Source organism: Borostomias antarcticus, assembly GCF_949987555.1.
Source record: "Borostomias antarcticus genome assembly, chromosome: 23".
Taxonomy (NCBI): Eukaryota; Metazoa; Chordata; class Actinopteri; order Stomiiformes; family Stomiidae; genus Borostomias; species Borostomias antarcticus.
Genome location: NC_140256.1, coordinates 14,717,466 through 14,732,465, shown reverse-complemented (window position 1 = coordinate 14,732,465; position 15,000 = coordinate 14,717,466). Strand labels below are relative to the sequence as shown.

Below are 15,000 nucleotides of genomic sequence, written 5' to 3'. Positions count from 1 at the left end.
ACCTGGGCTCTGTCTAATTAGCCCTCTGGCTGCCATGGCAACCTGGCTGGTGGGAACATGAGTTGCTGAAAGGAGGGAAATAGACTCACTGATTAATTTACTAATGAGGTGTGAAAGAGAGAGAGAGAGAGAGAGAGAGAGAGAGAGAGAGAGAGAGAGAGACAGAGATAGAGAAAAAGAGACAGACAGAGATAGAGAAAAAGAGACAGAGAGAGAGACAGATAGAGTCAGAGAGAGAGAGAGAGAGAAAGAGAGACAGAGAGAGACAGAGAGAGAGACAGATAGAGAGAGACAGAGACAGATAGAGAGTCAGAGAGAGAGAGAGAGAGAGAGAGAAAGAGAGACAGAGAGAGATAAAGGGTGAGAGAAAGAGAGAAAGAGAGAGAAAGAGAGAGGGAGGGTAAGAGATGGGTAGGGGAGGGTAACAGATGCCACAAAATGCCATCCATGCTATTTAAAACACAGCAGGAGGAAACCTATTAAACCAAAAGTCCGCTATTATCCACACACAGCTGCGACCACGTACTGTACACCAATCAGCAGCCAGGACCAGTTTTTGTCGACATTTTTATGGACATTTTTGTGGACATTTTTATGGACATTTTTGTGGACATTTTTGTGGACCAAACAACCAAACGACTGAGGGGGTGAGCTATAGAGCTGTTGGTCGCAGCTCAAAGGAGCGGACATACATCTACATATGTTCTGGAAAATTGTTTTTCCCAGCAGCCAGGTGACCTCCAGACCTCACAGGAGAGGAGGTGACGGTGTACCTGGGACCTCCAGACCTCACAGGAGAGGAGGTGACGGTGTACCTGGGACCTCCACACCTCACAGGAGAGGAGGTGACGGTGTACCTGGGACCTCCAGACCTCACAGGAGAGGAGGTGACGGTGTACCTGGGACCTCCAGACCTCACAGGAGAGGAGGTGATGGTGTACCTGGGACCTCCAGACCTCACAGGAGAGGAGGTGATGGTGTACCTGGGACCTCCAGACCTCACAGGAGAGGAGGTGACGGTGTACCTGGGACCTCCAGACCTCACAGGAGAGGAGGTGACGGTGTACCTGGGACCTCCAGACCTCACAGGAGAGGAGGTGACGGTGTACCTGAGACCTCCAGACCTCACAGGAGAGGAGGTGACGTAGTACCTGGGACCTCCAGACCTCACAGGAGAGGAGGTGACGGTGTACCTGGGACCTCCACACCTCACAGGAGAGGAGGTGACGGTGTACCTGGGACCTCCAGACCTCACAGGAGAGGAGGTGACGGTGTACCTGGGACCTCCAGACCTCACAGGAGAGGAGGTGACGGTGTACCTGGGACCTCCAGACCTCACAGGAGAGGAGGTGACGGTGTACCTGGGACCTCCAGACCTCACAGGAGAGGAGGTGACGGTGTACCTGGGAGTCGGCGTTCAGAACCTTGATCCTCTGAGTGGAGATGAAGAGATCCACCTCAGTCATGGGCTGGGGCTCGCCCTCTGGAGCCTGCTTACACACACACACACACACACACACACACACACACACACACACACACACACACACACACACACACACACAAAACATGAAAGACACAAGACAAAACAGAAAATAAGCACCCTTTCCAAGTCATCTGAAGCTGAGTTAGTCCACAGTACAACCATAACCAGTGTGTGTGTGTGTGTGTGTGTGTGTGTGTGTGTGTGTGTGTGTGTGTGCAGTTTCAGCATCAATTAAACACTTCTTTAAAAGGTCTGTTTCGCTGATTTGATCTTTGACCAGAATCATACTTTACCACTTCAACATCATACCTAGAGCATCCATACAGTACCTAAAGACTCTCGCCAAGGCTCCTGTATTCAATGAAAAACTAAATTGTGTAAAGGAATATGATACTTATACCTATTGGAGTTTTTTAAGTCCAGGGTTGTCTAACCTTTGGGATCACATTAGCCATGAAGACAACCCCATAGTCACTGACTAACAGTTACTACAGGTCTGTCTGGGATTGAGCTACACAGCATCGGTTAAGATAATGAACACTTAATGAAGCAAAAGAAGAGAGAGAGAGAGAGAGAGAGAGAGAGAGAGAGGAAGGATAAAGAAAGAGAGACAGAGAGAGAGAGAGTATGAGAGACAGAGAGAGGGGAGAGAGAGAGGCAGAGAGAGAGAGTGTGAGAAGGATTTAGTGTGTTACGGTACAATCAACACAATTACACTCAAATACAAGGTCAAATATTGAAACTGTGCTGGAGAAAAGAGCATCTACACAATCACTAACACTATACGACCTCTAGATCACTAACACTATACGACCTCTAGATCACTAACACCATACGACCTCTAGATCACTAACACCATACGACCTCTAGATCACTAACACTATACGACCTCTAGATCACTAACACCATACGACCTCTAGATCACTAACACCATACGACCTCTAGATCACTAACACCATACGACCTCTAGATCACTAACACCATACGACCTCTAGATCACTAACACTATACGACCTCTAGATCACTAACACCATACGACCTCTAGATCACTAACACCATACGACTTCTAGATCACTAACACCATACGACCTCTAGATCACTAACACCATACGACCTCTAGATCACTAACACCATACGACTTCACGCTACTGAGAACACACACAGAAGACAGCCTTGCACGGCGGCCATTTTCTGCATCCAGCAAGTTCAGTTCAGCTGAGCTTCCTGCTGATTAAGATGTTGACTAGATATCTCCAAATATTAATGCCAATATTCTCTCTCTCTCTCTCTCTCTCTATCTCTATCTCTCTCTGCCGTCTAGTGTCTGACATGGAAAATGTCTGACATGGAAATGGAAAAATGGAGAGGGACTGGACTGAACATAGACACGGCCCAGAATAAGATGCATACATGACTCCAGAGTAAACACAAAGGACCTGGTTGCTGGATTCAGAAAATGTAGCGAGTAAGAAGAACGGAAAAATAGGAAAAGAAAAAGGTTAGACAGGAAAGACACACACACACACACACACACACACACACACACACACACACAAACACAGGCTACTACAGAACAGCGATCCGGCAATGAAGTAGTTACTGCACCTTCTTCTTGTTCTGGGCTAATTTCTGGGCCGTCTGCTTGGCATGGAACAAACACACAGACAGACAGGAGCAGGGTTAGAGCAGAGCTGGGACCAGGACCAGGCAGAACGGGTGTGTGTGTGTGTGTGTGTGTGTGTGTGTGTGTATGTGTGTGTGTGTGTGTGTGTGTGTGTGTGTGTGTGTGTGTGTGCGTGTGTGTGTGGGGGGGTGTGGTCTCACATGTGCCTCCCTATGTATGTATGTATGTATGTATGTATGTATGTATGTATGTATGTATGTATGTGAGTGTGTATATGAGTGTATAATGTACTGTAGGTCTTAAGGTTTGGGTCAGAACCTAGTGTTGGGACAGGCAGGTTGAGTCTAGTGTTGGGACAGGCAGGTTGAGTCTAGTGTTGGGACAGGCAGGTTGAGTCTAGTGTTGGGACAGGCAGGTTGAGTCTAGTGTTGGGACAGGCAGGTTGAGTCTAGTGTTGGGACAGACAGGTTGAGTCTAGTGTTGGGACAGGCAGGTTGAGTCTAGTGTTGGGACAGACAGGTTGAGTCTAGTGTTGGGACAGGCAGGTTGAGTCTAGTGTTGGGACAGGCAGGTTGAGTCTAGTGTTGGGACAGACAGGTTGAGTCTAGTGTTGGGACAGGCAGGTTGAGTCTAGTGTTGGGACAGGCAGGTTGAGTCTAGTGTTGGGACAGGCAGGTTGAGTCTAGTGTTGGGACAGGCAGGTTGAGTCTAGTGTTGGGACAGGCAGGTTGAGTCTAGTGTTGGGACAGACAGGTTGAGTCTAGTGTTGGGACAGACAGGTTGAGTCTAGTGTTGGGACAGGCAGGTTGAGTCTAGTGTTGGGACAGGCAGGTTGAGTCTAGTGTTGGGACAGACAGGTTGAGTCTAGTGTTGGGACAGGCAGGTTGAGTCTAGTGTTGGGACAGGCAGGTTGAGTCTAGTGTTGGGACAGGCAGGTTGAGTCTAGTGTTGGGACAGGCAGGTTGAGTCTAGTGTTGGGACAGGCAGGTTGAGTGGCAGTGTGCACAGCTGTTACCTCATATTATTTAACAGCACATTTACGCTGATGTCAATCAACAACAATATCTTATTTCTCTGGACTAGAATCTGTAGATGAGGACACAGTCATATTTACTGAGCAGGGCTGTGTCATTACCCTTCCTGTCCAGCAGGGGGCTCTCTTGTACTCTACAAGGATTATGAGACTCCCTCATCGATACCAAAGGCTAATAGTGTTTGTTCTAATTAACTTTCATCACTACTTGCTCATAACAGGGTTTGGTGGGATCATTAACGAGTCTTGGGGGAACAAATTTAAGCTTAATTGAAATAAGGTCTTTCAATGCATGGTAAACTAAGGATAGGGTTGCTATTGGCTGTTGTATACAACTTCTGTAGAATGTCTTTTCATTGGATTTTTGAAAAGTAATTTCACACCTCATAGGCCTTGTAATTGTGTTCATAGACACACACTAAAGAATTGAAGGTGGCCTTCTTCACAGCTCCCCCACTGTCTTGAGGTGATGAGAAGGGTAGAATAGCTGATGCACTGTTAAACCCAGTAAACAGTGTGGAGTTACTCTGTCACTGGTCTCCCCTGCTGCACCCACCCAGACCCCGGCCCAGTTCCAACTCTCAGGCCCAGCGCATTGGCTGCCCCCGACAGGTTGTTGAGCGGGGGGGGGGGGGGGGTGCTAGCGGGCAATTCCGATTGTCGGGAGATGTGTTGAGCAGGGGGGGGTTCTAGCGGAGAATTGTGCGCCCCAATTGCCTTGTATGCCAAGTGCATGCGCCGCCCCTGCCAACTCTTTATTCATGCTTCCTTTAACTTCTCTCTCTGGTAATTAACGAAGATGGGGAAAATCACCACCTCTAACTCAGCGCTAATGACATCAGTGATTACTTCAAGGATATGAGTAAGCAAAGGAGAAAGGAAGGTGTGTTAAAAGTGTTGGAACGGGTCCCGAGACTCAATCGTGACTGTAATGCTGCTGCTATGCGACCGCATCATAAATAGCAGAGATATCATCATTGGTGTGTGTGTGTGTGTGTGTGTGTGTGTGTGTGTGTGAGTGTGTGTGTGTGTGTGTGTGTGTGTGTGTGTGTGTACTATCGTGTGTGTATGCTGTGTGTAAGTGTGTGTGTATGGACTGCTGAGGCTTGAGGCTCTCGCTGCATTTTGACCAGGCGTGCTGCAAAATGCTGAGTCACTATGAGTTGGAGGGGTGGTACTGAGGAAAGGGGGGCAGGGCTGATGCAACCAGGAAGAGGACAGGAAGACACCCCGGTCATGTGACATGTGGATGTGAGTGAGAGGAAGTGACACGGTCAAAGGTTAAAAAAAAAAAAAGAAGAAAAAAGTAAATATATATATATATTTTTTTTAATCTAACTTTGTAAGGTGCTTGAGTTTAAAATAATTTGTTGTTTTGAACCTTTCACATATTTTCAGATTCGTACAAAACGTTCGTGGAATAGCATCATTGACATTTCACCACATCATGTTATGAAGCTTTTCACTAGTAATGTGGTCATTATGAAAGAGCGTTGCATTAGAGTGCATTAAGAATGTGATGGACATTAGTCATACAATCCAAGACCCACTGGAACGCATGTAGATAGAAAAACAGCATAGAGCAATTCAGCCAACGATCAAAAAACACCTATCATATCAAAAACACCTTAGTAAATAAAATGTCCGCTATTATCAATGCATCTTCATATCAAAAACACAAATCCAATCCACTCCACCGTTTAATCCTCTCACGACCCGTTTCCCAAACCTTAAGGGTGTCATCCTTCCCTCCCTCCATCCCTCCCTCCCTCCCTCCCTCCCTCCCTCCCTCCCTCCCTCCCTCCCACTCCTCCCTCCATCCCTCCATCCCTCCCTCCCACTCCTCCCTCCATCCCTCCCTCCCCACATCCTTCCCTCCCTCCATCCCTCCCTCCATCCCTCCCATTCCTCCCTCCCTCCCACTCCTCCCTCCATCCCTCCCTCCCCACATCCTTCCCTCCCTCCATCCCTCCCTCCCATCCCTCCATCCCTCCCATTCCTCCTTCCCTCCCACTCCTCCCTCCATCCCTCCCTCCCCACATCCTTCCCTCCCTCCATCCCTCCCTCCCATTCCTCCCTCCCTCCCATTCCTCCCTCCCTCCCACTCCTCCCTCCATCCCTCCCTCCCCACATCCTTCCCTCCCTCCATCCCTCCCTCCCATCCCTCCCTCCCTCCCACTCCTCCCCACATCCCTCCCTCCCACTCCTCCCTCCCTCCATCCCTCCCTCCCACTCCTCCCTCCATCCCTCCCACTCCTCCCTCCCTCCATCCCTCCCTCCCACTCCTCCCTCCATCCCTCCCATTCCTCCCTCCCTCCATCCCTCCCTCCCACTCCTCCCTCCATCCCTCCATCCCTCCCTCCCACTCCTCCCTCCCTCCATCCCTCCCTCCCATTCCTCCCTCCCACTCCACTCCATCCCTCCCTCCATCCCTCCCTCCCTCCCACTCCACTCCTCCCTCTATCCCTCCCTCCCACTCCTCCCTCCCTCCCACTCCACTCCTCCATCCCTCCCTCCCTCCCACTCCTCCCTCCCACTCCTCCCTCCCTCCATCCCTCCCTCCCATTCCTCCCTCCCACTCCACTCCATCCCTCCCTCCCTCCCTCCCTCCCTCCCACTCCACTCCTCCATCCCTCCCTCCCTCCCACTCCTCCCTCCCTCCCTCCCTCCCACTCCTCCCTCCCTCCCTCCCACTCCTCCCTCCATCCCATTCCTCCCTCCCTCCATCCCTCCCTCCCACTCCTCCCTCCCTCCCTCCCACTCCTCCCCTCACCTTGATGCGGCCGACGGCCTCCTGAGCCTGCATCATGCGGACGTTCTTGGAGGGCGTCTTGTCTGACAGCAGCTGGGTGGAGCCCAGGTAGTTGGCTGCGAAGATGATGCCATCGATCAGGTCCTCCGGGTCACATGGGCCTGGGACTATACAGGGGGTAAAGGTCAATATCAGGACATGGGCCTGGGACTATACAGGGGGTAAAGGTCAATATCAGGACATGGACCTGGGACTATACAGGGTGTAAAGGTCAATATCAGGACATGGACCTGGGACTATAGTCTTGAGTTTTTAAAATCCTCCCTAAAACCCTTCTTTTCTCCCTGGCGTTTTAACCAGTCTGTGCTCAAGCCTTGTTTATGTTCAAGGTCTGTATTGTTTGCTGTAATTTCCTTGTTTTTTTTGAGAGGTGTTTTTATCTCGGACCCACCTTTGTACAGCACTTTGGTCGACTGCTGTTATTTTAAAAGTGCTCTATTTCTTTCTCCCTGTCTCTCCCCCCCTCTCTCCCCCTCTCTCTCTCCCTCCCCCCCCCCCCCCCTCTCTCTCTCTCTCCCTCTCTCCCCCTCTCCCTCTCTTTCCCTCTCTCCCCCTCTCTCTCTCTCTCCCTCTTTCCCTCCCCCTCTCTCTCCCTCTCTCCCCCTCTCTCTCTCCCTCCCCCTCTCTCCCTCTCTCCCCCTCTCTCTCTCTCTCTCTCTCTCTCCCTCACCCTCTCTCTCCCTCTCTCCCCCTCTCTCTCTCTCTCTCCCTCTCCCTCTCTCTCCCTCTCTCCCCCTCTCTCTCTCTCTCCCCCTCCCCCTCCCTCCCCCTCTCTCTCCCTCTCTCTCCCTCTCTCCCCCTCTCTCTCTCTCTCTCTCTCTCTCCCTCCCCCTCCCTCCCCCTCTCTCTCCCTCTCTCTCCCTCTCTCCCCCTCTCTCTCTGTCTTCCTTGCTTCACGGCATTCAGGAGTGCTGAGGTGGATCTTCAGACTAGACGACCTCAGCAGTCCTGCTCCATCAGACAGACTTTACTAAAGAAACGCCCAAACATTACTCTGCCTAAACACTGTCAAATCTGCATGGAACTGGGGCACAGCACACAACAACAACCACAACAACAACAATAACAACAACGGAAACAGTTAATTACAGTACTGAGAGAACCAGCAAACTAAACAAGTACAGTACTGAGAGAACCAGCAAACTAAACAAGTACAGTACTGAGAGAACCAGCAAACTCAACAAGCACAGTACTGAGAGAACCAGCAAACTAAACAAGTACAGTACTGAGAGAACCAGCAAACTAAACAAGTACAGTACTGAGAGAACCAGCAAACTTAACAAGTACAGTACTGAGAGAACCAGCAAACTAAACAAGTACAGTACTGAGAGAAGCAGCAAACTAGAACCAGTACAGTACCGAGAGAACCAGCAAACTAGAACCAGTACAGTACTGATAGAACCAGCAAATTAGAACAAGTACAGTACTGATAGAACCAGCAAATTAGAACAAGTACAGTACTGAGAGAACCAGCAAACTAGAAACAGTACAGTACTGAGAGAACCAGCAAACTAGAACCAGTACAGTACTGAGAGAACCAGCAAACTAGAACCAGTACAGTACTGATAGAACCAGCAAACAAGAACCAGTACAGTACTGATAGAACCAGCAAATTAGAACAAGTACAGTACTGATAGAACCAGCAAATTAGAACAAGTACAGTACTGAGAGAACCAGCAAACTAGAACCAGTACAGTACTGAGAGAACCAGCAAACTAGAACCAGTACAGTACTGAGAGAACCAGCAAACTAGAACCAGTACAGTACTGAGAGAACCAGCAAACTAGAACTTGGGAATTCCAAGTCAGCCGAGTACAGAAGGAAATGGAAGCAGAGTTGGGTTAAAAACCGAAGGACAGTAGAGTACAGTAAAGTTTGGAAGGACGGTGAGGGGAAGGGCAGAGGAGCTCACCTTCTACGTAGGTGGGGAAGGAGGCCAGGCTTCTTCTGGACTGCATGTTAGAGGAGAGACACACCTTACAGTCAAATTACACACACATAGTCATCATCATCACTGACACCATCGTGACACCATCGTGTCTCTATGGTAATGATCATAATGGTTCTAGCCGAGCTGTGTTGTTTGGCAATGTCTCACTAGCGAGTGGGGTTTGTTGAACAGTTAGAACACTAGTTAGTATGCTATACGGACAGTAGCAGTTCTACAGAGAGAGTCATATTCTGTGAGGTGTGAGTCATAGACTCAAGATTCAATTATATTGTCCCACAAAGTGTAAAATTAGGCTTGGGCTTTCTCCCATGCTGCAGCCGTGAAAGACAAGCATTCCACACACAAAAAAACATACATGAATAAAAACATACAGCAATGTTTCTAAAAATATCTATAGGCAAACAGAAAATCAAACACATCACTAAAAGCAAAGATCTGCATAAATCCCTTTAATAAAAGCCAGGATCCTCCAGTGTCCATCCTAGCATTTTCTTATCTGCCGCAGTCTAAGTGTTATTGACACAGGGATAAATTCGTTTTTAAATCTCCGACACCTACGTCTTTGCTGGAGGTGGGCGGAGACTCCAAGCTGTCATCCTGTAGCAGGTGTCTGCTGGAGGACTCCGCCCCCTGGGGAGAGGCGGAGTCTGAGCCTGGAGACTGGAGAGAGAGAGAGAGAGAGAGAGAGAGAAAGAGAGAGAGAGAGAGAGAGAAAGAGAGAGAGAGAGAGAGAGGAACAGGAGAAAAAGTGAATGGTAAAAATGCAGATATAGATAGAGATAGAAAGAAGATAGAGAGAATGAGAAGAAAAACAACAAAAAAACAGAGAGGAGGGGGAAAAGGAGAAAAGGAGAAAAAAGATGAGGGAGCTAAATAAGTTATGACATCCAGGAGAAAAAAAACACGTCCATGGAAGTGAAGAGCTGGCTGCAGGCTCAACACACCCCACCCTGTCTGTCTCAACACACCCCACCCTGTCTGTCTCAACACACCACACCCTGTCTGTCTCAACACACCCCACCCTGTCTGTCTCAACACACCCCACCCTGTCTGTCTCAACACACCACACCCTGTCTGTCTCAACACACCCCACCCTGTCTGTCTCAACACACCACACCCTGTCTGTCTCAACACACCCTGTCTGTCTCAACACACCCCACCCTGTCTGTCTCAACACACCCCACCCTGTCTGTCTCAACACACCCTGTCTGTCTCAACACACCCCACCCTGTCTGTCTCAACACATCCCACCCTGTCTGTCTCAACACACCACACCCTGTCTGTCTCAACACAACACACCCTGTCTGTCTCAACACACCCCACCCTGTCTGTCTCAACACACCCCACCCTGTCTGTCTCAACACATCCCACCCTGTCTGTCTCAACACACCACACCCTGTCTGTCTCAACACAACACACCCTGTCTGTCTCAACACACCCCACCCTGTCTGTCTCAACACATCCCACCCTGTCTGTCTCAACACACCCTGTCTGTCTCAACACACCCCACCCTGTCTGTCTCAACACACCCCACCCTGTCTGTCTCAACACACCACACCCTGTCTGTCTCAACACAACACACCCTGTCTGTCTCAACACACCCCACCCTGTCTGTCTCAACACACCCCACCCTGTCTGTCTCAACACACCCTGTCTGTCTCAACACAACACACCCTGTCTGACACACCCCACCCTGTCTGTCTCAACACAACACACCCTGTCTGACACACCCCACCCTGTCTGTCTCAACACACCCTGTCTGTCTCAACACACCCTGTCTGTCTCAACACAACACAACACACCCTGTCTGTCTCAACACACCCCACCCTGTCTGTCTCAACACACCCTGTCTGTCTCAACACAACACAACACACCCTGTCTGTCTCAACACACCCCACCCTGTCTGTCTCAACACATCCCACCCTGGCTGTCTCAACACATCCCACCCTGGCTGTCTCAACACACCCCACCCTGTCTGTCTCAACACACCCCACCCTGTCTGTCTCAACACACCCTGTCTGTCTCAACACAACACAACACAACACACCCTGTCTGTCTCAACACACCCCACCCTGTCTGTCTCAACACATCCCACCCTGGCTGTCTCAACACATCCCACCCTGTCTGTCTCAACACACCCCACCCTGTCTGTCTCAACACACCACACCCTGTCTGTCTCAACACACCCTGTCTGTCTCAACACAACACAACACACCCTGTCTGTCTCAACACACCCCACCCTGTCTGTCTCAACACATCCCACCCTGGCTGTCTGGAGAGTGAAGTGCAGAGGCGGCACGCGCGTCAGGCCAGCAGAAACAGCACGGTGACATGCACACAAAACAGACGACTGCACAACACACCGCTGCAAGCTGACACACAGTCACAACATGTCACCTCTGCTAGGGGCGAGTGTCTATGGAGAAAAGACACGTCATATAGAGGGGAGACAGACATGTTTAGTGGTTGGTGCAGTGCATTGTGGGATAGAGCTGGCCTATAGTGAATGGTTTGTTGTTTGGACAGTTAGCTGAAAACACGAAATCAATAGCAATAACACACAATCATTATCTGGTATCATATTAAGGGGGCTCTCCTGTATTTTATATTATTTTCATTGGTTTTGTGTATTGCCTTGGTGCAGATGAGGGGAATCTACAGCATCAATGAGATCATACTGTAGAAATAGAGGACAGGAAGAAAGGGAGAAACACAGGGAGGGACACGGCATTGCTAGGCAACTGGACACCCAAACCCTACCTAGTGCTATCGCAGGTGTAAGCTGAGTGGTGCGTGTGTGTCTGTGTATGTCTGTGTGTTTGTGTCTGTGTGTGTGTATGTGTGTGTGTGATGTCGTAAAGGGCCAACTATACTGTATCTCACTGTCTGAATGTGATACAGTATCAGTATCCAGATACATGTACAGTATAGGCGGCCATCGTGGATATACTTTATGGTACAATGGTTCAATGATTTCCATTTCATGGCCCACAGTAAATGAATGTGGAACTACCACAAATCCTACTGGTGCTCGGTTGACATGGCGGTTCCTCCTTGTCAGTTTAGTTTACAGGGGAAGCCAGGCTGAGCAGTGGGACATTACCCCTGCCTCATTTGAGAACACGCAATCCATTTATGCTAGTTAAAGTGACAGCTATATCATTTACACTGTGACTGTAAATTCTGTTTATGTCCAGTGCCTGGGGCCTGTTCGGAGCAGTTTGGGCGTGGCCACACTCCGAAATAAGACTGTAGAAGAACGATCCGTGTTGCGTGTTCTAGAATTGTGGCGTCGATCCAAGACTGAATTCTAGAAATAGCTGTAGCGGAGCAAAGCAGCGGGCTACAGAGCCACGGTTTCATTTAGTTCCTCATTGACTGATACAGTCACACACAGATACTATACCTCTAGATGTATAGCAACATAGAATAATATAAACACTTAAAATCCTATTAATCCTATTAAGTCTAATGTGCTGGAGTTGCTAATTCTGGGAATGTAGGCTCGGCTCACCTATTACTGGTGGATGGCTGGATGACACAGAACAAACCTGGCAACTCTGTTATTGTTATTTTAAAAAGCCTGTCCTCAAACACCATCCCAACTGCGATCGCCTGTGCTACTAAATGTTCATATATAAAGATGGCTTATATCTGAATACGTCTAACATTATGAAATATACAGTACATGGAGAACTTCAAATCATATTATTTACATCTTTATGGACAATCAACAGACAACAAAGCCAGATATAAGAACAGGAAAGAAGGGAAAATTAAGGGAAGGTTTTGTAATCTACTATATCACAATGCCACAAAGGTTTTAGTGCAAACCTCATCTTCACCATCACCATCACCATGGCGGTCAATCAGGTCAACTTGGTCATCTTCAGCATGGTCAACTTGGTACATCCAAAAGTTCTCCATAGCATAAGCTGAAGCTAAGTAAGATTCTTACTAACTAACCCTCAGTTACACAAAAACACACGACGAAAATGAACTAGCAGGTCTTCTGAGTTGAGTTGGTACTAATGCACGCAGTCTCCGTTGGTTGGACTGACAGACAATTCCCTACTCAGGTGTCACAAGCAGGTATCAGAATTCACAGTGGAATCATCGGGCAGGTTTGTGTGTGTGTGTGTGTGTGTGTGTGTGTGTGTGTGTATACAGTGGCTTGGCGACCTGAGGTAAACAGCCATTCTCCTCTTGTGTTATCGGAGCCTTGATGAATTATTTACCATCTGTCTCTCTTTCTTTCTCTTTCTTTCTTTCTGTTTCTTTCTCTGTCACTGTTTCCCTCTCTCCTCCATCTCCTGCTTTTCTCTGTCACTGTTTCCCTGTCTTTCTACCTCCTCCCTGTCTCTCTCTTCTCTCTCTCCTCTCTCTCTTCCTCTCTCCCTCTCTCTCCCTAAATAAAACATCCGGAGGGAGAGCAGAAATAACATGTGATGACTAGCAGGGAGGAGGAGAGAGGAGAGGAGAACAGAAGAATTTAAATGACCCCAGGAGATTTTGAAAAACCATTAAATCACTTTCTGTGAGCAAAAACTCTGTGAGCACTGTACCTTTGTTACAAAATGGGGATTTTGAACTGTTTTAACAAGCATTTTAAATCTTCTGTCTCTCTGTGTGTGTGAAACCCTGTACTGGTCCAGTGTATACTAGTAAGGCTTTTAATTTTGCATCTTTCTCTGTGCAGGAAGTTCCCAAAGCCCTGAATAATTTAGATCCCAGAAAACCACCAGGACCCGATCTTATTCATCCTTACTTTTGAAATTGGCAGCAGGGCTCTGTTCAAGGGTACACTACAGGGCTCTGTTCAAGGGTACACTACAGGGCTCTGTTCAAGGGTACACCACAGGGCTCTGTTCGAGGGTGTATTACAGGGCTCTGTTCAAGGGTACACCACAGGGCTCTGTTCAAGGGTACACTACAGGGCTCTGTTCAAGGGTACACCACAGGGCTCTGTTCAAGGGTACACTACAGGGCTCTGTTCAAGGGTACACTACAGGGCTCTGTTCAAGGGTACACTACAGGGCTCTGTTCAAGGGTACACTACAGGGCTCTGTTCAAGGGTACACTACAGGGCTCTGTTCAAGGGTACACTACAGGGCTCTGTTCAAGGGTACACTACAGGGCTCTGTTCAAGGGTACACTACAGGGCTCTGTTCAAGGGTACACTACAGGGCTCTGTTCAAGGGTACACTACAGGGCTCTGTTCAAGGGTACACTACAGGGCTCTGTTCAAGGGTACACTACAGGGCTCTGTTCAAGGGTACACTACAGGGCTCTGTTCAAGGGTACACTACAGGGCTCTGTTCAAGGGTACACCACAGGGCTCTGTTCAAGGGTACACCACAGGGCTCTGTTCGAGGGTGTATTACAGGGCTCTGTTCAAGGGTACACTACAGGGCTCTGTTCAAGGGTACACTACAGGGCTCTGTTCAAGGGTGTACCACAGGGCTCTGTTCAAGGGTACACCACAGGGCTCTGTTCAAGGGTACACTACAGGGCTCTGTTCAAGGGTGTATTACAGGGCTCTGTTCAAGGGTACACTACAGGGCTCTGTTCAAGGGTACACCACAGGGCTCTGTTCAAGGGTGTACCACAGGGCTCTGTTCAAGGGTACACCACAGGGCTCTGTTCAAGGGTACACCACAGGGCTCTGTTCGAGGGTGTACTACAGGGCTCTGTTCCAATTTCAAAAAGTAAGGATACTTTTTGAAATTGGCAGCAGATTTTGTAGCAAGGCCTCTTGCATATCTCTTTAATCTTTCAGTGGGAAATAAGGAAATTCCTAGGATATGGAAATCAGCTTTTGTTCTCCCTTTATTAAAAGGAAGTGACCCAGTTATTTTAAATAAATTATATCGAACTTATCAGTACTGGCTGGGATCAACTAAAGGAGTTTTGGTTTTTATATAACACTGCCATTTTATCGACCTACCGTATCAATTTGTTTGATTGCAGAATGCAAGGAACACTTTTGGTCTTCTGCACAATTTCACCAGTTTCAGAATGGTGAAAGGCGCATTTTGGAAAAAGTCACATTTTCTAAACTGCCATCCCTCTTCCAATTCTCACAGCTCATATA

The 15,000-nt window shown here is 48.6% G+C and overlaps 1 protein-coding gene across 1 annotated transcript in view; it reads right to left on the bottom strand.

Annotated features, from left to right (window-relative positions):
* The window catches only part of apba1a (amyloid beta (A4) precursor protein-binding, family A, member 1a), a gene marked incomplete at both ends in the record, with an annotated part of 44,041 nt that overhangs the window by 11,044 nt on the left and 17,997 nt on the right, over nucleotides 1–15,000 (bottom strand). Inside the window, 4 exons of the mRNA XM_084456860.1 lie at nucleotides 1,404–1,493; nucleotides 6,917–7,062; nucleotides 8,868–8,907; nucleotides 9,465–9,566. Of these exons, the coding sequence (XP_084312986.1) occupies nucleotides 1,404–1,493; nucleotides 6,917–7,062; nucleotides 8,868–8,907; nucleotides 9,465–9,566 (378 nt within the window). The remainder of the gene's footprint in view (nucleotides 1–1,403; nucleotides 1,494–6,916; nucleotides 7,063–8,867; nucleotides 8,908–9,464; nucleotides 9,567–15,000) is intronic.